The following is a 23,692-nucleotide window of genomic DNA, read 5'->3' on the forward strand; positions in this document are numbered from 1 at the left end:
ATTTCTGGAGAGCAAATTTATGCAAGGCAGCAGGTATTATGTCTGGAAATGTACCTCCAGTCAGGTCTTAAAGTTCTTTTTGTTTACAGTACTTTCTTCTCAAGCAATTGTCATCTCATCTCAGAGAGACAATCATCCTTTCAAAACAAAAAATTACATAATTTCCCTGACTCATTGGTAAAAACCAAAAGTGGCTAAAGTGACTTAACTGCAAGAGAAATTAAGTCACAGTTCTCTTTTGAACATTGATTCAAACCATAAGCAGGCAAAAAAAGCCAGACAAAGCTATAAATCAGATTCCAATCCTGTCATGTTGACCATTCTCCTTTAATGGCAAAAGAACTGTGTTTTCCAGCAGAGATCTTCACAGTATGCCTGTGATATGGACAGGGGGTTGTAATATTACAATAATTACATTTTTTTGTTGCTGTTTAAAAAGGTTTTCAAACTCATATGGCTTCATTTGTGATCTTGGACCTCTGAAGGATAATAGGTTGGGAGAGTATCATTGCAGACAGACAACTCCTCAGTTCCAAGCTTCAAGGGATCCTGCATTGCATTGGATCCACCCTTCAGTGCTGTGCAGTTTCTTAGTTGCAGTTCTTTGGTGAAGCAGAATTCAATCTGGCCAATTGTCTGTGCTTCTTCACCCTAGAAACATGAGGGATAAGATCAGCTTTATGGGGAGAAATGCAGAGAAGCTATTCACCTTAATGATGAGCTCTGGTTGAACTCTGTGAATATTGAAGGGTACATAGCAGGACAAGAATTGAAACAAATAAAATTCTCCAAAAGTGAGAAAAGAAACTCAATTTTATAATAGCTTTTACTGAAAAGAATACAAAACCAAGCTGTCAAAAGGAGCAGAAATGTCATTTTTGGACTAAAGAACAGGCTAGGAAGAAAAATATTGTCCATGAATAAAGCAGACAGGCACAGCGGCCTCTCATGTGGCAAAAAGATTACATGAAAATCCCCCTAATGCTCAGGTCTAACAAAGTTTATGTGGAAAAAGACTGGTTTTGAAACAACTAAGCAGGATAAAACATATGTATAAGACAAAACTAACCGTGGTGAGGGATTTTTTGTTGTTAGTTTGAGGTAGTGTTGTTGGGTGGGTTTGCTTGTTTTAGGGGGTTTTTGTGGTTGTTTTTTTTTTTTTTTTAAGAAACTTAAGAACAGCAAGGGTGCAATATGTTTCAAACATCAAAGTACCTCCATCCTGCACTTCAGGCATGGACAAGGCTGAAACTCTGAAAAGGATTATCTTTAAATAACTGGGACGTACTTTTTAATTTCTCTTACCCATTACCTTCAGCTGTTAAGCACAGGAGACCCAAGCTGTAAATTACTTTCACATAACTGGGGCAGTATCCCAACTGTACTAAAAGCAATGGCAGAACTACAGTGAACAGAGCTAGAAACTGGGCTTGGCATTAGCTCTGTATGTCTTTAACATCAATAGGTGGGTGATATTCAACTAATATTCCTTTGTTGCTTCAAGTAACTTACTCTTCTTGGCTTTAGTAATTTGCTATTAAGCTTTAGCAGGTGGAGTGAAAAGTGCTCAGCTACAGCAACAACTGTAGCATGGTGGTTTTGGTATTCACACAAGAGATGTCTAGGTCTTTTAAGACAAAGAGACCTTTAAAACCCCGTGCTCCCACTTTCTGGAGCAAAGGTAGTAGGTAAAGAATGGACACTTCCTGCAGTAACAATATTTCTGCATTAAGACTGTGGTAACAATAACATAAATTGAACTCAGTGGTGCCAGTATGTAAGCAATGTTTTTATAAACTCAACTCCAAGAATCAAGCAATATCTAAATGCAAAGAGATGCATACACAAGGAACACCTAGACCTAAGTTTCACCATACTGAAGATTTTTTTTACTCTATTTTTGCCTTTTTCTTTTTAATAAAAATGCTTTAAAAAAATTTTTGCTTTTTTTCCATTTTGGAAAGTTTAGGGAGTGTTTGTTTGTTTGGGGTTTTTACCTCTTCTGGAGGAAGGCATTGGATCTTGGGCATTACACCATAAAATCTTGTAAGAGCTTCCTTTATGGCAGTCATCTGAAAAATTAAAAAGCTTATAGAGATTAATGTCACAAGTACATCTTTCAACAGCTCCCACACCTGCTAAGCTCACACAAACTTTTAGAAAAAGCACAACCTTAAAAAACAATCCAATTTTAGAAAGATCACTTGTTCCATAGAAATTAGTTGACTCCTGCTGAAAAAAGTGCACGCACATGATTTTGTTTTGTAAAAGATCACCTCTTACCTTGTAATATGAACTGCTTGGCTTTATCCCAGCTTTCAAGAGACAACTGAAACAAAGATAAAACATTTTTCCATGTTTCCTGCAAACATACCTTCATAATCATTAGGTAAATCAGATAATCTCAAGGAGAATTTGGCATTACAGTGATGGGGAGCAAGGGCAACTTGTCTTCCAATCTTTGCCAGGCCTAGGAAAGGTTCCCCTTTTCTAAAGGGCCATTTCCCATCTAACTCAGTAGGGTCAGGAAGAACCCTCTCACCCACCTGAATCTGAGGAGCTGGGATAGCTGAGCGTTCAGGTATCACTAGGGGAAAGGGACTTGCAGAGTGCTCCGTTCAGTGCCAGGTAGGGCATGCAGTTTAATTGCCTCCTTTCCCTTGCCTTGAAACCACTCTGTGTTCCTGCCACCAGGAGGAGACAGAGGCAGACTCGTGAGGCTGCTCTGGGCACTCTCATAATTGAACACTGGGTGGGCTTGCTGCGGTGGGATGCACAGAGTACGCTGGGAGAAGGATACGGTGGGTGAATCTGGATCAACATTAATGTCAGGGCAGAAATTATTCCTAACAAATATGTTTTTGAAAAGAAAAGTTGTTCACATAAGAGAAACGAGGTAACACTCAAGAACCTCTAGCCTGGATACCCCTTCCTTTGGATTCAGTCCTGAGGGGAGTCCACATTTCCAAGCTGACAAGACTCAGGACCCAACACGTGATGAGTCTCTGTGTCCCAGCTTCTTCTCTAAGGAGTGGCTATGATCAGTATCTTGCAGAATTTAATTCATAAGTGCTGATAATGCTCAATCCTTCCAAGGTCAGGTTCAGCACAGGGAAGACTTTACTCAACAGACAAGCTGTTTTACATAGTCATTTTACACTGGATATAAGGAGGTCAATAAATAGACAATGTTCTGTTAATTCTTACAGAACTCTGCATGATGTCCTCTTTTTAATAATTTGCTTTTAGGAAACAATTTTTTAAATCACTAACATTAAATTTTCTCATTTAAGTATAAATGAAATACAGTGAGAACACTGACAGTCTTCATTCTTTTAAGTAAAGATAACATTAATTATATTAATTTTTACAATGGATAATAAGCTCTGAGCAATTAATTTCAACATGCTTCAGTCTCTATTCTTTTGCAGTGTTGCACATGCTGATGCAGAGTCAAATAAACGGTCACTGTACCATCTGTACATGTTTTAGTCACACCATTACAGCTACTTAGGCAATTGGTTTATCAGACATTATTAATTTTAACACTACATATGACATGCTCTTAAGCACCGTGTCTACAGAAATCTGCTTTTAAAACACACCTACAAAAATGGAGGCAGGAGGGAAGAAAGACTTATTTCCTTTGTGGATATGCAAACTAAATGAGACTTTGGTTAGGAGATTTCTTGGACAAGACACTGACAGAACATAAACAGGATTTTTCCCTTTTGTTGGGTTGTTTTGTTGGGCTTTTTTTAAGGTATGTTTTTAGATACAAAACAATTTCCTCTCTCAGATACTGTCTACTAATACAGATAGACAATTCATGATCAAAAAATTTAAGTCAAACATTCTCTCATCCATACCAAGCACTGATCAGGAAAGGACTCTTTCTGACATTCACCTGCAGTCAGAATGCATACCTACAGTGCTTGGACAAGCCACAACATTCCCCATCAAGATTTTGAATCTGGAATGGCCAGTACTTTGGAACCATAAGGAGGAATCAGTCCCTAGGACAAAGCAAGAAGGTCATATCGGGGTTGTTGGAAAGGACAGGAGAGGGCTACTTGCAGCAGCTGAACACTGCCCTTCAGAACATCCTGTCTTGCTGTCACCTCTCAGCCTTTTCCCAGGATGTTCTGCACAATTTTGCCTGCAGCTTTTCTCTGAGCAGAGCACTGTCTTAAAAAACAAGTGTTTGGGCCTCAGTATGAGTCAGAAGTGTGGGCAGCTTCATCACTTAATTTAGAATTTTACAGGTACCTCAGCTTTTGGTAGAGAGATATAGCCAACACAGCTTCTCAAAAATCTACCGGCTCACACTGTCTACAGTGATGCTGTGAAGACAGTGTTGGCTTACCAGACTCTGATATGACCAGAGACATGCTTCTCAGAGTACACAACCCTTCTTCTGAATGTCAATACTAAAAATAATTTACAGTAATTTTCCTTCTGCCATCAGATTTAGACTTTCATTTTAGGCTAGATTTGAAACTTTTAGAAACTGTTTGAAATAAAAGGTAGACCACTGAGTTCATTGTACCTGTTGAGATCAACATGCTGGTAGAGTTCTAAGGCTTTACCAAAGTATTTTTTCTGAGAATTGAGGACCTCGAGTGTGGCTGCACAAGTGCCATGTTTGTCCCACTCATGTTTCCTATAAGATAAAAGCAAAACTTAAATTTTAGAAAATATTATTTGCATACATATATGTTGTGCAAGCTATTCATTATACTTAAATCAAGTATCTGAAAGGCTACACATGTGAAGTAGACACTGTACACATATAAAAAAGCAAAACCAAGAAAGATCACTCCCACCATTTCAATTTTAGCAACATCCAAATATTTATGAAGTAAATATGTATCATACTCTTATGATACAGCGATCTCCCAGCGTATTGCAAAGAGATGTCTGGAGGTCAGAATGGCAAGAATTTGCCTAGAAAACAAGTATCTCTAAACGTTTTATGTTTCAGACAAGACTGAGGTCATTTCATTTGTTCATACTGGAGAAGGGGAGACTGAGGGGAGACCTCATCACAGTCTACAACTTGCTCTTAAGAGGAGTGTCAGACTCTGATCTCTTCTCTCTGGTGACCGGTGACAGGACCTGAGGAAATGGCCTGAAGTGGTGTCAGGGGAAGTTTAGGTTGGATATGAGAAAAAGGTTCTTTGCTGAAACAGTCTCCCCAGGGAAGTGGTCACAGCACCAAGCCTGACGTAGTTCAAGAAGCATTTGAATGATGGTGTGACTCTTAGGGATGGTCCTGCGCAGAGCTAAGGGTTGGACTTGATGACCTTTGTGGGTCCCTTCCAATTTGACATATTCTGTGATTCTGTGAGTCTTTTATGTTAAATGCACTTTCAAAGCACTAAAAATTTTTCAGAACTCAAAGGATTAAGCCTTACTCTGTGTGGAACAGAGAAACCGCACAAGCTGCTTAGAACAAGACTTTAGCATTAACTTTTACTTTGGCCTGTGGCAGTATTTTCATAGGCCTGCTGTCAAGTCTTGCTCCTAGTTCACCATCAATTCCTCTAATAGCAAGGAACACAGTGCAAAAGAACTTCTTACAATTTTATGGCAAACAAATTCAAATAGGACAAAAAATGGGTAAAAGCTAATCATATATTTCTATCAATTCTAAAGTCTACTGAAATACTTTAATAAGCCTGCCTATGGATTTCAGATGGGAGTCTTTTTTTTTTTTAATTCTCTCTTTTCAAATTTCAAATCACTTTTCACAGTGCTACTTTATTTTGCAGCACAGCCATGTAAAAAAAGCATAGAAATAATTATGCAGATGCAGCTAATTCTGACCATTCAGCACAGGCATATCAAATTCCATCCTCACCTCTTCCTTGTAAATGCAAACTGAAGCAGTTAGGAAATGAAGGAGCTGCAGGTACCAGGGAACAACATAAAATAGTTTGTTTAGAAATCAGAAGAATTAATGGCTCAATGTTACTCACTGAGATGCACCTAGACCACAGTAAGACAAGCTAATTCAACTTGAGCCTCAGCTCATGGCTGGGTGGCATGTGGACCCAGAACACAGCTACCAGTGTTCACGAAGGCCACTATCCTTCTACAACTCTTGTGCCTGTGAGATAGGCAGTAGCACAGAGTACATATGCCTACTGTCAGTAACTCCATGGAACATTTTTCCTCCCTGTAGGACAGAGGTGTTATGGCAGGTACACGGCAGTGGGGCTTACAGCACTAGATTGGGTTCCACTATGTTACCATATTTTCTCTATGATGCTGCTAAGAATAAATGTTACACTTGCATACCTCAGAGATAAAGTCCTACAAATTAAGTCTCAGAGAGCTGCAGATGTACAAAGGAATGAAACTGGTACAACTCAGCTGTGTGGAAAAGAAGACAAACTTCAAAGAGATTTTGTTTCCTGTTTTGTACAAGGACAGAGCTCCCCAAAGAACAAAGTAACGCAGATGTGACAAAGTCAGGAGCATATCAGGTGGGTCCAAGGATTAGAGAAACCATCTAGCTTGAAGACTGGCTCATTATCACAGTAGAAACAAAGAAGGTGTGTAAAACACAAAATCTAAAAGACTTTGGACACCCAGCTGTCCTATAGGTTAAACACAGATTCCTTCTTCTATACCATATGTATAAATATAAACCATCCTGAAAGGAATTTTCTTGCTCTAGAAATTTTTATTTGGTCCAAAAATATTAACTACCATATAATGGATGGTTTCAGTTAATTACTTTTGAGATACAAAGCACATATTAGTCTTTGTCCTATATTAAGGCATTTTATCCTGTCCAATTCAAACTCTTGGATGACAATTTTCACAGTTTGTAAGTTAATAAGGTGAACAGAGATGTACCATTACCCTTATAGAAGCACCCACAGCCATCCTCAAATCACCAGGAAGATTCCTTACCTCCCCTTTTAAGCCATGGCTGCAGTTAGAGGCAAAGTCAGGAAGAAACATATTACACAATTACAGCAGTCTTGGGGAAACCCTGATATGATATGCTAAGATATTCAATACCCTTTTTGCTTGTCACTGCTCATGGCCTTCACCCAATTAAGATTACTTTAGTTTACAATAATGAAAATCATGAATAGTCAGTTTTACTTTCAGATTCTCATTTCTACTGTAGCAGGTATCATAGAATCATAGAATCAGCTGGGTTGGAAGGGACCTCCAAGATCATCAAGTCCAACCCTTGATCCACTACTGTTGTGGTTACTAGACCAAGGCACTAAGTGCCACATCCAGTCTCATCTTAAAAACCTCCAGGGACAGAGAATCCACCACTTCCCTGGGCAGCCCATTCCAATGCCCAATTACCCTCGCTGTAAAGAATTTCTTCCTAATATCTAACCTAAACCTCCCCTGGCAGAGCTTAAGACCATGACCTCCTGTCTGGGGAGTTGGCTGGGAGAAGAGACCAACCCCCACCTGGCTACAACCTCCTTTCAGGGAGTTGTAGAGAGTGACGAGGTCTCCCCTGAGCCTCCTCTTCTCCAGGCTAAACAACCCCAGCTCCCTCAGCCTCTCCTCATAGGACCTGTGTTTGAGTCCCTTCACCAGCCTTGTTGCTCTTCTCTGGACCTGCTCCAGCACCTCAATATCCTTCCTGAACTGAGGGGCCCAGAACTGGACGCAGTACTCCAGGTGTGGCCTCACCAGTGCTGACTACAGTATATACTGCAGTTTACACTACAAAGTTGTTTTAGTTCTTTTTTTTTTTTATTTCTGAGTAAATATAGTATTTTAACTGAAGAGAGATGTACAATGGGCCCTTACTGGCTTTCAGTTGTCTTAAAAGCTTGCATTTACAAAATCTGCAGTTACAGCTTCCAATTACAGGGCACTTGTGATAGGGAGTGAATTACTCTGTCAATCAAAATACCAGTTACAGTGTTAGAACCTGACTGCTGTATTTCTAATTCTATTTCCAGGTATTGAAATAAGTGTTATTTGCTAGCCTTGAACTGAAAGGGAAAAAGTTTTGATTATGCCTGTTCACAGCAGCTGCCTACCAATGTTCATCATGGCCAGGCTTTGCAAACAAAGATTTAGGAAGGCTCTATCCACATTTGTTACAAGTAAACTGGTGGCTAATGAGGCAAATACGAGATAGACACATCCGACTGCAAAAGGCTCAACTTAACTGGTCTACTCTGGCCTCAAATCGGGAGGTCTGGAGACACACCATCTATAACGCTGCTGTTTCCTTTGAGAACACACACAGGATCACTCTTGAGGAGAAAAGACAACACAGAAAGAATCGTGTCTTGCAGAATTTACCACCTAAGGAGTCTTTCTGCTGTGCCTACCAATGTACTTTGATAATAAAATAAGGACTGGTATGCACATGGTTTTATGAACAGGTAGGTGGTCAGGGCACAGGAGGTGCTAGATTTACAACACATTTTTCTTATTCTAATTCCAGGAACAGTTTAAAGTGGCATAAACCTGTGCTACCACCCAGGAGTCATTCTCTCCCCAGCAGTGTAAGAAGAGAGGACTGGAGGGAGGAAAAAGTGAGACCACCACTTTTGACAGCTGCAACTTTAGGTTGCCATAAGACACTTCTAGGACTAGTTTAAGACTCTGAGGACAAGTGTCTTCTGTAGAGCAAAGACAACACTAGAAGAATTGCATGTTCCCTTCAAAGCTTTTCCCTAGTGACACAAGGAAGAAGCAGTCATCCAATTAAAAGGAAAACTTACAGGCACTTCTGGTTGAGATGGCTTTAAATGCTATTTCCTCTAGCTATTTGCTCTGCTTCTTATCTGATGTTACCACTTTCACTGTAGATCTGGAAGAACAAATTGCACATCTATACCTTGGCTGGTGCAGCTCATGGTTCAGCAAATTCACTTGCACGGCTGATGATTTTAGTTTAAAACAGTGCGCTTGAACCAAAGCCTGTGCAAACTAAAATACACCAATACCACTCTCTGGTCCAAGTGCCTGATTATTCAGAAGCCAAGAGAAAAACAGCAGAAAAGGAAAAGAGTACTGTTGTCAAAGGAGATCAAAATCTCCTTCTCCCTTCCCATGCATCAAGCAGATTATCTCTAAATAAATCCTGAGCTCTGATTTTAGGCTGCTAGGAAAGTAAGTAAAAAGAGAGAATTCTGTAGGGATGTGGCTAGGATGATACAGTGCATTCTATTTTTCTATTTCCTCCTCTGTGAGGAAGCCCAAAAGGAAAGCTCTCTCAAGGCTAGCAACACAGTGAATCTAGCTAGGAAAAGAGACCTGGAAGCTTCTCCTGCAGCTAGCTGTGACATCCCAGAGTGCTACTGCTATTCAGATTTATTGTGTTGACAGCACCTGTTTCTCTTCCCTGGGGACAAAGGGAGGAAACATTTCCTCACTAAGTTTCATTTCTCCAAAACCTCTGCCAGAGCCCTCTCTTCAACACCTGCATTTTACAAGAAAAAAGATTTATATACTAAATGAGACTGACAAGACACGCTGCCTCCTGGACACTGTTTCTCACACACATCTCACCTGAAGAACTACTCAAATGGATTTTTTATAAAATAATATCCAAAATGGTTTTTAGGTTTGTTTTTTTTATACTCACCAGAACTGGGTGCGATTCAGAGACGAATGAAGCACATCGGGCCAATAGTGTCTCATGTCTGACATAAGATCCTAAAAAAAATCACAGTTAATAAATGCACCTACAGTGTTGAACAGCTATGTCTTACACAATCTACATACACTAATACATTTTCTGTAACTGAAGCCTCATCTTTCGACATCCCCAACTGAAACATTTAGTGCAGAAAAAGGTCCTTTTCCCCAGTATTCCGAAAATGCTGTTGTGGGAAACAACAAATTGATACACCTACCTAAATATCTGAATGCACTTATACTGACACACTGCCTCAAAGTAGAGATTTTCCTTCAACTGTCCCTGCAGAAGTTGTTCAAACATGCAGCTTTTCACATTTGTCCGCTCAAATCTCTTATCCCTGTTTACAACATGTGAGTGAAATATGGATTTTTTTAATCAGAAAAAGAATCTAAAAGGACTAATGCCCTAGGAGAAAACACACAGAACACTGTACTCTTAACTCTTTTATTTTCTGAGTTCTGGCTGCACAGTAGAAAATGTAAAGAAAGAACATCAACTGACTGTAATCTCTTTCACAGGTAGTTTTTGCCACTGCAGATCCACCGTGTATGTGGATAAGAGGATATGGCTGAATGAGTCAAACCACATGTCCACAAAATCCAAGTAGGCGCAGCTGCTAATGATCACAAGCACTGCAACTTCAAGTTGTACCAGAAGAACCTAATGAATTTCTGGAGTCCTTAAAAAAACCCATACCTCTCAGCAAACATTAAGAGTGAAATGTTATAAGCTACAGATTTTGCATGTAGGATGTGCAAAAGTAATTGCAGTCAGCTCTGCTTGGTATGTCTGTTTTTGTTTTAAATACATACCTTAATCTCAGTGACATTGAAATGCCATGTCCTATTACAGTCTTCACCTTTGTCAGGCCTGGGGAAGCAAAAAATAAAAAAGTGGAAAAATATGTCTCCTTACTCACTAAATGTAACTAATAGCATTCTATTTTGTATCATTGGCAGGAATTTTAAATATGCAGGATTACAGCTGGAGAATTTACTTAAAAATGCAAGTAACCCATCAGAATCTATATTGAGGATGTTAATTACGACCAAAAGATTCCTCATGACGAAGTTCTTTCTTTGGCCTTCCAGTCCCTCTCATTCTGTGTAAAAGTCAAATTGGTGTGTCAATGATATGGAGGGACCTTGCACATGACGTCATTGGTGGCACTAACAGCACTGACCTTCTCAACTGCTGCACCAACTGATGCTTCTGCAGTATCACCAAGACCCTCACGGGGAATCTAGTCATAATGCTGTTCACTTTTCCAGGAGGCATAGCTTAACAAACTTCTGTACTGATTTTTTATGTTTATTTATCAGGAAAACTTTTGAATTGCTGCCATTGGCACCAATTCCAGTGAGTTGATTACTTGAAAACAAATTGGTTTTTCCTATACTTTTGCAGTACTTGTACTGAGTTAAGACAATTAAAGCCACAAGCAGTCATGAGATATTAACAAATTCTGTGTACTCAGAAAAAAAAAAAAAGGGTAAACTATATTTCCCTTTCTGGTTGAGAATACTACCAATCTTATAAGGAGACATATGAATAAAATACTCATGTGGCAAGAGGATTTCAGAAGCTCAGCAAGTCATGAGATACAGAAGTGTATTTCAGTTTTACGTCAAACCACAGGGTTTTGATTTTGTTTCAAGGAATCATAAGAACAGACAGATTAAGACAAAAACAAACAAACAAAAACAAACCAAAACTCCAAGCCACCAAACATCCTGGTACAAGATTTGATTTTTCTTTTCCCAGCTGAAATAAAAACACCCTATGATCATACCACAGTCCATGGATTGTCCAGTACTTTGGAGGGTCTTGACAATCATTAGCAGTCATCTGTAGAAAACAAAAATACAGAATATTTGTTGTATGTGTCCACTGGTTTAGAGGGAAAAAAACAAAACCTCATTCACTGATGGCCCGAGGTTCTAGTGAGACATGAGAACTCTTACTATATAACTTTTACATATAAGAAACTGGTGCACCCCAGTTGCTTGAAGCTGTCATAGATTATGTCACTTAGCAGAGACAAACTGGCATGAAAATTTTGAAGCAGATCCAGTGAATACCAGGAGATATCCTGAACACACAGCATAAAAAGAAGACAAAGGACAGTTCTGAGGTAATAGAGAATAGCCTGACCCATGCTAAATTAATGGAGCTTTATCTGCATTTATCATATTTCAAGTGGCAGCTCCCTGTATTTTTCTTATCACCAGATCTTTTCAAAGAGCCATTAAAATAAAAACTACCAAAATAAAATACATTAGATAAGCACAAAACCTTCCTTAAGTATTCAGGATTAGTTTTATTTTTATATTAAGAGGAAAAAATACAACAAAGAGATTAAATAGGTTGTTTATTCCTAGTAAAATGGCTAGAATTTATTTTTTAAATATTTTGACTTGAGGGACAAGAGAATAGAGAGAAGAGGAAAGACTATATTCATTCCTACAAATGCAAACAAACAAAAAGCCCCAAATCAAAACTGTTGATAATATATGAGAAATACCCTACACATTAACTATTGTTTAGAGCAGAGACATATTCCTGAACAAAACAAAACAAAAAAATTCAACTTCAAACATCATAAAATACCATTACTGCATTTTTCCTGATTATTCTGCTTAGTAATTATGGCTCTTTTTGGTAAACATTTTCTGCCATTAACTAACAACCTCCTCAGAGTTTCTTTCCCCATAATAATAGGTTTCCTTTTTGGCTCTGCATCCTGTCTTAATTATGCCACAATGCCTTTTATGAGATGCCAGAGGAAGAGTAGAGTGCAGTGAAGAGCAAAGACAAGCCTGTAATCTCACTAATTGCCTTCCACATGCCAGAGGCCAGTGGCAGCAAATATGCAAGCTCTGCAAGACTGTCTTGTTCTGTTCCATTTCCTTCCTCTCCTCTCTTGCCACCAACAACAGAAGCAATTAAACCCAGCAAGAGCTTTTTTTCCTGAAAGAAGTATTTTGAACAAACACATACTGCAAACTCCTAAACAATATTGCTCCTGTCATGACACAAGCTTTGTGGAGCTGAAAGAGTTTGGCTATCTAGCCCAAAATACAGCACATCAATAGCCAGTGGCCTGCTCAGCTGAGAGTGGCAACAAGAACAGTTCAATTGTGCTCCTTATCCAATCTAACTGCCTTTCTCAGGTCTTCCATGCTAATGGAAAACTCAAGAGTATTTTAATTTTGGAATTAGTTTTCCCCTATTCAGGCACTCATTAGCAGTTTCTTCAACACATTTCATCAGGCTCTTGGTGTTACCCTGTGTGTTGGCAGAACTGAGTGGTCAATGCAACCTAAAACACATTAGTTCATGCCTCACATGCTTTGGCCAGCTTCATTCATCCTTCTTGATAATTCTAGGCTTAGTATTTTTCCAATGTTAATTTTAAATCAATATCATAAATCAAGCAAGTGCTAGTCTGAAAAGCTGGCTACCACTGCCTGCTTCTGCAAAAACACTTCTTGGCAGCCTTCCTGTTTATCATGGACTGACTGCTGGAGGATTAATTCAAACCCAGGCAACAGTTGACTTGAAACAAGGGCACAAATATGTATTTTCACGGAGATATTGGACCCCAGAAAGCCTTATATATTTAGATTAATTTGAAAAAGGAACATTGTTTTCTCCTGTTTTAAAGTAGTATGATAATCAAAAAAATGCAAATTAACTATACATGATCTACAAAACTGAGAAAAGTGCCAGTAAGACTTTAAAGCATCCACCATGCTGAGAGGGAATGTTGCAGCAGAGAGCTTAGCCTATTTGTAACAGTAAGACATTGCACAAACAGCATGTGCCAGAAGCGTTGAAGCTTTTTTCACCTCTGAAATGCCAAAAAGTGAAAACCCATCAAACTGTCACAGAAGTGTTACCTGTTGAGCTGCCCCAGTTACAAGTCCCTTGGTACAGAACCTTGTACAGACAACAGAGTAGTGCTACTGGATCACGTGGATACACCAAGTTTAAATAAAAAGTAAGCTTCTGGGAAGTGAAATATTTAATCCTGCTCTCCCTTCCAACCACCCTGCTTAACTAAGCCATCTATTTAATGAAGATAAATTTTAAGTGTGGTTTTGTAATGATACATCACAACTTCTATGAAAAATCCTTGCTTTTGAAACTGTGGAGAGAGCTTACCTCTTCGATTTCTCTCCCCCAAAGAGTGTGTAATTATTCCCCTTCCTACTTCTCCCCACCCCCAGGGGTAAACCAAACCAACGAATGGACCTAAGGTTGCTGAAAAAATTTAGGAGGAGGGAAATAAAACAAATTTACTTCTTGTTGAACACATTTCTAGCACAAGCTGATAAGCTAAAACCTTTCATGTGTTTATCCTCTCAAGTACACGGTATGTAGGAAAGAGTCTATCATCAGATTCCTTTATACAGGAAGTATAAACTAATAAGTACTTTCAGAAAGGAGTGTCTCAAAAGTTTTTTACATAAATGCTATGAGTTTTGCTTCACATAGCTATTTTTCCTTTCAACTTCATGTCAACAGTTTTAATATGAAGAATGACAGTAAAAATATTTACTCCCTGAAACAAAACAGTTATCATATATAAATACACCAAACATGCAGAAGGATCTACATTCTTAAAAAAAAAAAAAAAAAAAAAAAAGGCCCACAGTTGGATTTAGGAACTGCTTTTATGTAACAAAAAGAAAGCTGTTATGGGACTACAGCTGAGATTCTGTTTCTTCATAAGACTCAGTGACGTGAAACTGGGAAAAAAACTCACAATTATTTCAATTTCACTTTTTCTTCACTTCTTTGAATGGTTCTGTTTACCTCTTACTACAGAAGATCATAAGGAATCAACCAAGTGGAAGAATGCCTATACCTTCTGATGCTCAATATCTTTAATTATTGATTATAAATTCACTGGAAGGTTATAAATGTTATTTGTCAATTTACCAATAGCACCACCCAGGAATTAAGAGGAGTAGCCAGCATAAATATACAGTGGGAAAACTGGTTGGTAGAGGTTTGATTCGTTGGTTGTTTTGTGTCTTAATTTGATTTTTTTTTAATTGTTCGCATCTCATTCATGTAAGCAAGGGTTTGCACTGCTACTGACTGAACACCCACTTGTGCCAGGCACTATAAACTCTTGGACACATCTCTGCCTGAAGTCAGTAAAAATGATGTTTAATCAATGGAAAATTAGACACATATTGCATCAAATCAGTCCTTATTTCCCCTCAAAAACAGGCAAGCAAAAAATAAAAAGACTAGTCTTGGTCCTTGGCCTCAATCAGTCATGCACATCTGAGTTTTGTTGCTGATACTTGCCCACCACATTTAAGTAATGTAAAGTACATCTACTTTTCCTCAGATATTTGGCAGCTTGTGACTTTTGCTGCTACTGCTTTCATATGTATTTCCAGAAATAGGAATGAGAAATAAAAAAGTACAAAAAGTACCACAAAAAAATAAGACTCTATTATAGTAATAAGCTGAAGACACCTTTTTGGCTCCAGAGACATTTGTCTGAAACTGAAGCACCTCCATTATCCACAAAGTTCATTACTGTCGTGTCATTTACTGTGATCAGTAAATCTGATCATGTCTTTCATTTAGAAGTATTGCATATTTTTAACTTCGCTGTATGAGAAGAGGCCTCTGAGTATTTCCAGCACAGGAAAAGTGTTCTACTTATCAGATAGTAATAGGCATTTAATAGCAGAAGGGACTCAAGTAGTAGACCTCTTAGCAGTGCTTTTGACAGACATATTTTGGAGGGTTGAGTACATTTTTGCTTCCCACCCTTCAAATACAGAAAAATGCAGAAATACTCAGAGACACCTGTCACAACAGCTTTATAGCTCTCTTTTTCCTGACCGAATCAATATTTGATGACATCATTGACATACTGGAGCCCGCACTACAAAAGCAAAAACTTATTGTGCAGCAGACAGTTCATGTACTGATCTGTTGTCTTCAGTCAAAGAAGGCAGGCAAGTCTTCTTATGGTCTGGTGAAAATCTGGGATTAACTTTACAACTAACAAATTATTTAACAAGCTTAGTGTGCAGTATGTCCTACACTCACTACTGTATCTGTAACGCACCACAACCTTGTCCTGTTTAGAGTTGCTCTGGAGTGCAGGGGAAGTAGCAAGAGTTGCATCAAGATCAGCCAAAGCCTTTATAAAGATATAAGGGCAAAACCAAGATTAAATGCTTAATGGGCTTTATTCATTCTATTTTCGCACATTTATTGTCCAAGGCTACCTTTGTTAGGATAAAAGAGAATAAACTACAAAAAATCTCACCTTACATACAGTCACTGGCCAATGATGAGCAAGATAAAGCTTTTTCCAGGTATGAGGGTGGTTGTCACTGGAGAAAGATAAATTTATTCTTCCTCAAGCATTTTAAAAAGAACTTCAAACTAACAAAGCACAGAGAAACATTATAACTAGAAACCTGTTAATACCCCCCCCATTGTTAAACAAATTCTCCTTCTGGCACTCTATGTCCATATGCTTTGCATTTCCTAAATATATAAGAAATACATTGTTGTTTTATATTTAGGAGAGCACTTACTGGCACACTTTTACAACAAAAATTAATACCTTCTAAAAAAGGTGTCTTTTTTAAGGATGTTAAGAATCTTCTAGTTCTTCTTGATAAGCATATTATCTGGGGGAAAAAAGTATACAGCCTTCTTGGAACTGTAACTACTCTTCTAGAAAAGAAAGATTACAACCAACCACAAACAATGCAGTTGACACTACAGGAGATGTAACTGGGTCTTGCGTCTCCCAACTTTTAGATTAAAAAAACCAACAAAAAAAACCAGAATAAAAGGTAAAGTACAAACCATAAATCTCAAAAATGTTGACTTTCTCAGTTTATAGATACTTAATTCAAACAGTACCTTTTTTAAATGCTTACTAAAAATTAAGTAATTTTTCAACATTTAACAAATGATCAAACCATGACAGTGTCTTAAGTTTAGGTTGCCTGAGGAAGAACCAAAGGAGTACTGTGTATTTTACAAGAGCATATCTGTTTCAAAACCTCTTAGAATAAGAGATCTATAACTCACAGAGGCACCAGTGTTATTCTTATGCAGAAGTAAAAAAAAAAAAACCTTCAAAAATTTGTTCAAAAAGTGTTAGAAGCCTGTACCATAACACTTCTACAGAGGTATTTTCCAACCGTTTGGAGCAGACTTATTCTGGTTAAACTAGAAGTAAATAAAGAGCCTATTGCATCAGACACTAGAGTAAATAGATTTAGTTATTAAGCAACCACACAAAGTGATTAAACAGCAAATGGGAAAAAATCAACAGAACTGTAAATTGTTCAAACTGACAGCATTATGTGCAGAACTGTCAAAATAAATTGTTATTTTCTGGAAGCTAATAGTCACATGTCTGTCATCAGTTCTTGCCAGAGGTTATACTACAAAAAAAAAATAAGGGGGGAGGTTACTTCTTAACCTGAAAAAGTAGGGAGCATCCCGCATTCCATCACTTCTCAATTTTTTTCCTCTGTTTTTTCTACTTTGCAATGGACACATTTTCTCTTAAGCATTCACATGTATTTACGTTTTTTAATTTAAGAGAATAGCTCTGACCAGGCAGAGCCACAATGAAAACTATTAACACTTCTCTCTGGGTCTTTACTGTTGCTGTGCAAACTTGAATAGAGGAATTCCTCTATATTGCAGAGCAGTTTGTTTCCTTGCTCAAAAAAAATCCTTCCTTTCATCTGTCCTTGAAATAGCAGCTGAACTTCTGCAATGTTATTCATGCCAAAACAAGTTCTCCTAGAACACACATTTTGGCTAAGGATAGGTCAGAAAACTGAACTTACTAAACAAAGCAAGTTTTAGAAACTTAAGCTCAGAACTGGAATCCAAGGAAAGCCATTTTCAATACCCATCCAGCTTCAGAGGTATTTCCCTTTCTTTTGACCCAAGTTATCCTGCTCTGTGCAGCTCAGGAATGTGCTTCTAGAACTGCTCCTGTCCCCAAGATGCCAAGCCACAGCCTAAGCCCAGGGGATTCAGGAAACAGCAGCACAGTGTCTAAGCTACCAATCAGGGGCAATGCAGCTATTATATGAAGTTCAGCACTGATCTAGGCACCCTTAACCATTCTTTTGCCAAAGTTTTGAAAAGAAGGCGAAAAGTTTATTTCCTCATATAATGCAACAGGAATTTGAGCTTTTACCATAGAAGGGTGTGATTTGTGGTGTGGCCCACCGGTATTGAAACTCAGATTTTGCTAAGTGCAGCAACCACCAAAAGGCTGTGCAGCATTGATCCAGCCCCAGTTGGGATGCCGTATGAAAAGGAATTTTAAATTACCGGAACAGAGAAATGAGCAAGGAAGAAAAAAAAGATATATAATGAAACAGTTCGTGCCATAGGGATGATTACAGTTTTTTTGTTATAGGTTTCAAAATTATTTCCAATTTTTGCCATTACTACACCACAAGTCTAAATGACTTGTTTAAAACAAGATTGCACAAGTTTTAAGTGCAACAAATGTAATTTAAGTTTCCCTCTTTTTTCATGTTGGCATATTAATAAAAGTAAAGGTTTTCTTAGGCATGATCCCTGCTCCTCCACTTAATGCACACGCCTCATTTTAACAGTCACTTAGCAGAAGAATAACGCATCAAAAATAGTACATAATAAGAAAGTTTACCTCATCAGAAGTTAAACCATTCTGATCTGCACTTAAGAATGAGCTGTCAGACACTTCTTTTGAAAGCATAACTTACCTTTGAGTGAATTTATCTGAAGTACACCAACAACATAGTGCCATAGAAAACCAACCCAGAATCCAACAGTGCAGCTTTGCAGGTTTCATTTTGTTAATCAGATAGCTGTAAAAAGGTGTTAAAAGAAGAAATCTGTTACTTATCCAATGCACTTACAAGTCAAAATGCAGAAAAACACTACTATCTCAGAAACACCAGGCAACAGGGTAACTCTAGGCTAGATTTACAACCATGGGTAAAATGAAGATCTCACAGATTCATAAAGAATCACAGAATATGCCAAGTTGGAAGGAATCCACAAGGATCATTGAGTCCAACTCCTAGCCCTGCACAGGATCACCAAGAGTCACACCATGTGCCTGAGGGTATCTCTTTGAAGGTTGTGCCTGATTCCCCAGCTTGTATGCTAATTTTCATAAACTGATGGCATCAAGGTTGAGATCATAATTTCTTTTTTTTTTTCCCTTACTTGCACACAGTGCCAATAGAGCCACCTTCCAATAAATAGAAATACATAAATCTTTTACACAACTGCATTTTAATTTAAGACTCTACTTGTGGTCAGCTTAAATGCCTGAAGTGATTCATTAAAGAAATTTTGAACTTAATATTGAATATTCATGTTGGATTGAAAAAGGTTGATCTTAGAAACATACAGAAAGCCAAAGATGATGTCCAAATTCTCTCCAAATTCCAGCTGACTACTAAACTGGTATTAAAAAAAATTGCTGCTAAAACTAGATTAGGTTCTGTTCTTGTTATAAATCTGACATAGCCTCTATGAAACCATGCACAATTTGCCTACTAATGGACCTTAAAAATCAGGAGATAAAAAAAAAAATCAACTTAACCTTCACCAGTAGAAGGACTTTCACTTGGCACAGGTCAAAAAACCCCAACCATCTCCTGCATCCGCCAGATATTTCACAGCATTTCCAATGCTACCTCCTAGAAACAGATGTGCATGTGTGTATTTACATGCAATTATTAAAGACTAATACATCTGTTTTAGAACAAGCAGCAGTCACAAGCATTGAGGCCATGTTGCTGAGAACACAGCTGCCCTGGGCAGGGCACGTCTCAAGGATGAAGGACCACCGCCTCCCTAAGATCTTGCTTTATCGTGAACTTGCCACTGGCTGCTGCAAGAGAGGAGCCCTGAAGAGAAGATACAGGGACTCCCTGAAACAACATCTCAGCCTTGGCCTTATTGATCAACATAACTGGTCTACTCTGGCCTCCAATCGGGAGGCCTGGAGACACACCATCTATAACGCTGCTGATGCTTTTGAGAAAGCACGCAGGATCACTCTTGAGGAGAAAAGGCAACACAGAAAGAATCGTGCCTTGCAGAATATACCACCTAAGGAGTCTTTCTGCTGTGCCTTTTGCAATCGGACATGCCTGTCTCATATTGGCCTTTTTAGCCACCAGTGTGCTTGCAACAAACGTGGGTAGAGACCTTTCCCAAATCTTCGTTCACGAAGCCCAGCCATGATAATGATTAAAGCCTCACCAAATCTACTTTCCAACCTTCTCAAAACAAGAACCTTAAAATAAAGCACTACAAGACACTGCATGTAATCTAGGTGACCCTTCTAAGACCACTCACTACACAAGTCATATTCTTTTTTCTATGAAAGCTTTTTAATTCACCCATATAATAGTCAAATAAAGCCTGTTTTGACACCAGTAAAGACATTGCCGATTCAGCCATTAAAGCTAACTTAAGAAAACTCAGTGTAATTCTGACCCACAGCTCATTATAAACAAGAGTCCATTTTCTCACTGTTATTGCATGGCTCTGGACCCAGCTTGCAGGCCCCTCACAAGCCCCACCTTGCAGTTCCTCAAAAGTCATGGCTGAGCTGAAATCAGTGAGGCAGCCTCCCAGTTTGCAAAATGTGTGGAGATTTCAAAACTCCGTGAGGGGTTTGGGCAACAAGGAATAATGACTAACAAGCTAAATTTATCAGCAGGTTTTGCTAAATTGTGAAGAAACTAACACTTTTTAAGACATTCTTCTATTTCATGTATTAATGCCTCTCTAATTTGTAATTAATACATTATCTAGGTACTTAGCCTAATAGAAGATATTAGAAGATAAATATTAGTTTCCAACTGTTAATTTTCTGATCATTTGGAGCGTGCTACTTGTAGAGCAAAGCAATCAATAATGTAGAACTGATCTTTATCAAAAGCTCACCGAAGCAAGACATATATGTTGTATTAAAGAAATTTATATACTCACACAGTGTATAAAAAAAAGTCACAAATAAGTAATTAATTGCTGTGTATCCAATTTCCCCAAGAGTTCTGCATTTTAAGCGATCTCCACTCACATCACTTGAGCCGCAGGAATTAATGACGTGAGATTCTCCCTTACAGACCCGTTAAATGATTTCATCTACTATTACTTTTGACCAAAAACCAACCAAGCAAGACTACATTTCTGCATGATAAATTATGTACCCAAGATAAAACACTGAGAGATGTAAGGAGTGTAAGATTCTGAGAGATTCATGTAAGATTCTGCCCTACCTATAAAAGCAGAAAGTACCACTTAACAGACAGTAATGCCACACATCACCAAAAAAGGCTGCATTGTACATAGGTGTGGAAACACCTTAAGGAAATAATTATGAAAGCAAAATAAACCAGCAAGCATTATGCCATTTCTTTTGCAAACTGGTATGAGTTAAGTTGGCAGGCTGGCAGAAACTTTTTTCCAGTGATTAAGTTGAAAAAAGTATCAAGCCAACTACCCTTCTTTCTCATAGGACTCTTACACTCGATCAAAAAACGACCTGGAACAAACGGGGCTTCAAAAAATGCTGCTATCAGAACAGTAGAATCTGCTGATTTATTCTGCATATTGCTCTGCACCCTGCAGCCAGAACATAGGGACTACAGAGACAGTGAGTAAAGCTGAAAGCCCCAACCTCTAACTTTTACTTTTTTCTCCACTGATAAGCAATAAACTCTAACGTTTTAGCTCAGAAGACAATACTGCAGCTACCACAACTATCATGACAAACTGAATGATTTACTCAAGCTGACCAAGATTTACTGGACTGTGACATTGATGGTGAAAGGCGAAAAGTGCATTAATCTCACCTGAAAAGCACCCAAATGATGCACATTTGAGGAAATATACATCCAAATTAAAACTATCTTAACAGCTAAGCTGTATGAAGCACATCCGTTTTTAATAAAAATTGCTTCTGTTTGCTAAAAATTGCACTAGGTTACTAATTGCACAAATACAAGAAAGAATCGATTTAATAACTCTTACACCAATTCCTCTCTTATAAGAAACTGGGATTTCATATATGAAAGTTAAAAAAAAAGTCATGATGTTCCAAGACTTCATAATGAAGAAAACTTAGAACTTCAAAATGAAACCTGCACACATACAAAAAATTTGAAACTAGGCTGCCAAATCATGTTCATTATGGATAAAATTCCAAAGAGTAAGAATAGCTATGGGATGACACTTGGTTTACTATACCTGGAATAGGAATGCACAAAACGTCTGTGTGTGTCTTAGCAAATCAGTCAGGATAAGGTCACTTTCAGCTATGTTAGCATTGTTCCAAGCTGTTATCAAAGTTATCTGCCCAGACTTATAGAAGACTAGAGTGAACTTGTAATAAATAGTGAGGAAATCTTTCTTTAACACATTCACCACAGTTTGAATTCTAATATACCATCTTGAGGGGACTACTGACACAGCACATGCTTTTTTGGGACACTAGCGATTAGTCACCTATATTTTACTCCCGTACTTTCTTTTTTTGCTTTTAGCAACTATTTTGACTAATAAACCCCAGATTTATACAAAATTTCCAGCTCTACACTTTAATTCAGCACATAGAACCAGAATAGAGAAGAGACTGCAGAAGAGCACTCAAGCATTAGCAGAGGACTCCCATGGCTATCAGATAGCACAGACGCTGCTAAATGCTGACAACAACGTCCACAGTAAGACCTAGGACAGCTAGCCTAGAGTCTAAAGGCCCAAAAATGAACACCCAAGGTTTTGGTCGCATCCCAAACAAGGCAACGCGCACTGCCTCTGCCACAACGCGTTAGACAAGCCGAGTAACAACACCGTATACCAGAAGCATTAATTTAATTTATAACAATGCTCTTAGCTCCAGCAAGTTTTACTTCCACAGTCGACTCCGAGCTAATCATTCATCCCAGGCAGGAGTGATAGCCTCAGTAACTACAAGAAGCACTTTAAGGAAGCAATACTCACGTCCACTGCCGCAGCGAGCTTTTTAGCATTACTTCCTCGCTACTTCTCTTGCAAAGTACAATTCAAGGCAGAACTCGAGCCGCAGAGGCTTCAGTGGCTGGCTTCCTGGGGAAGTCCCGAGGGCGGCGCCACCTCGACTCCCTCGCACACTGACAAACTGCTCTGCTCTGGGCACCGATACGAGATGTAACTTCCCGACACCATAAGCGCTTGCTGTGGATCATTACAGAGGCGTTTTCCCAAATTGTAAGAAATGCAAATCACCCCAGCACCGGTAGCGGGATGCCTGCAAACGACGGGTGCATGCCAAAGCTGATGCCAAGTGTAAAAAGAACTATTAACAGTCTTCCCAGCTCTGAGAAATGCTACCATGCCTTTGGCTGACTTCCGATGTGCTACACAGGGAATTTAAGGCATAAAAACCTAACATGATTTGAGCCCGTTCCAGGCCTGCAAGTCCCACCTAACTTCGCGCAAGTAAGAATCTCACTGGCTTCCACAGACACACCTCGGGCGGGCCGAACACAACCTGCTCCTGCCCGGCTGCTGCCACGGCCACGCAGCCCCACGGCGGGCAGGGGACGGGAAGAGGGAGCAGCAGGGAGACTCTCAAATCCGACCTTCGCTGCCTCGCGTTCAGACCTCACCACACCTCGGCCCTGCCCGGAGCCCCCCTGCCCGCGTTACCTTCCGCCCGCTGCTCCTGCCCTGCCCGCCTGAGCCGCCCGGGCCTCTCTCCGCGCCGCGCACAGCCCCGCCCCAGAGGCGGGCGGGAGGGCGGAGGGAGCGGCACCTCCGGCGGCGGCTCCCTGCGGCCTGAGCGGGGATTGCCGGCTGCTCCAGACCCCCAGCCTGAGCGCTCGGGGGGCGGTAGCATTCCCGCGGCATCCTCTTGGCCAGCCGGGCGCCCCGGCGAGCGGGTCCATGTGAGCGCGGGCAAGTTAGGAGCGCCGGGGGCCTGCGGAAGGCAGAATTGGTGTGCGTGGTTTTGCTGGTTTGGTTGGT

The 23,692-nt window shown here is 39.4% G+C and overlaps 1 protein-coding gene across 2 annotated transcripts; it reads right to left on the reverse strand.

The window, feature by feature from the left end:
- Positions 1-292: 292 nt before the first annotated feature.
- Positions 293-23,472, reverse strand: RNASET2 (ribonuclease T2). 2 transcript variants are annotated; one of them, XM_027634039.1, is made up of 10 exons: positions 23,375-23,472; positions 18,424-18,528; positions 15,957-16,023; positions 11,442-11,497; positions 10,462-10,519; positions 9,593-9,663; positions 4,550-4,663; positions 2,284-2,329; positions 1,998-2,072; positions 293-651 (listed from the first exon to the last, which is right to left on the reverse strand). In XM_027634039.1, the coding sequence occupies exons 2-10, from the start codon at positions 18,510-18,512 to the stop codon at positions 460-462; spliced, it is 768 nt and encodes a 255-aa protein (XP_027489840.1). In that variant the 5' UTR covers positions 18,513-18,528; positions 23,375-23,472; the 3' UTR covers positions 293-459. The 2 variants fall into 2 exon arrangements, with proteins under 2 accessions (XP_027489840.1, XP_027489839.1); XM_027634038.1 differs by lacking the exon at positions 23,375-23,472 and adding an exon at positions 22,688-22,783.
- Positions 23,473-23,692: the final 220 nt, after the last annotated feature.

Source organism: Corapipo altera, unplaced genomic scaffold, assembly GCF_003945725.1.
Source record: "Corapipo altera isolate COAL_440 unplaced genomic scaffold, ASM394572v1 2b, whole genome shotgun sequence".
NCBI classification, from domain to species: domain Eukaryota; kingdom Metazoa; phylum Chordata; class Aves; order Passeriformes; family Pipridae; genus Corapipo; species Corapipo altera.

What these genes read in the sequence shown, in the direction of transcription:
- RNASET2 (XM_027634038.1), bottom strand. Translation starts at nt 22,716, where the DNA reads ATGCTAAAAAGCTCGCTGCGGCAGTGGAC. An exon ending in TCAGATAAATTCACTCAAAG is followed by an intron (nt 16,024 to 18,423) that starts GTAAGTTATGCT and finishes ATCTTTCTCCAG; the next exon opens with TGACAACCACCCTCATACCT. An exon ending in TCAATGTCACTGAGATTAAG is followed by an intron (nt 9,664 to 10,461) that starts GTATGTATTTAA and finishes GATTTTTTTTAG; the next exon opens with GATCTTATGTCAGACATGAG.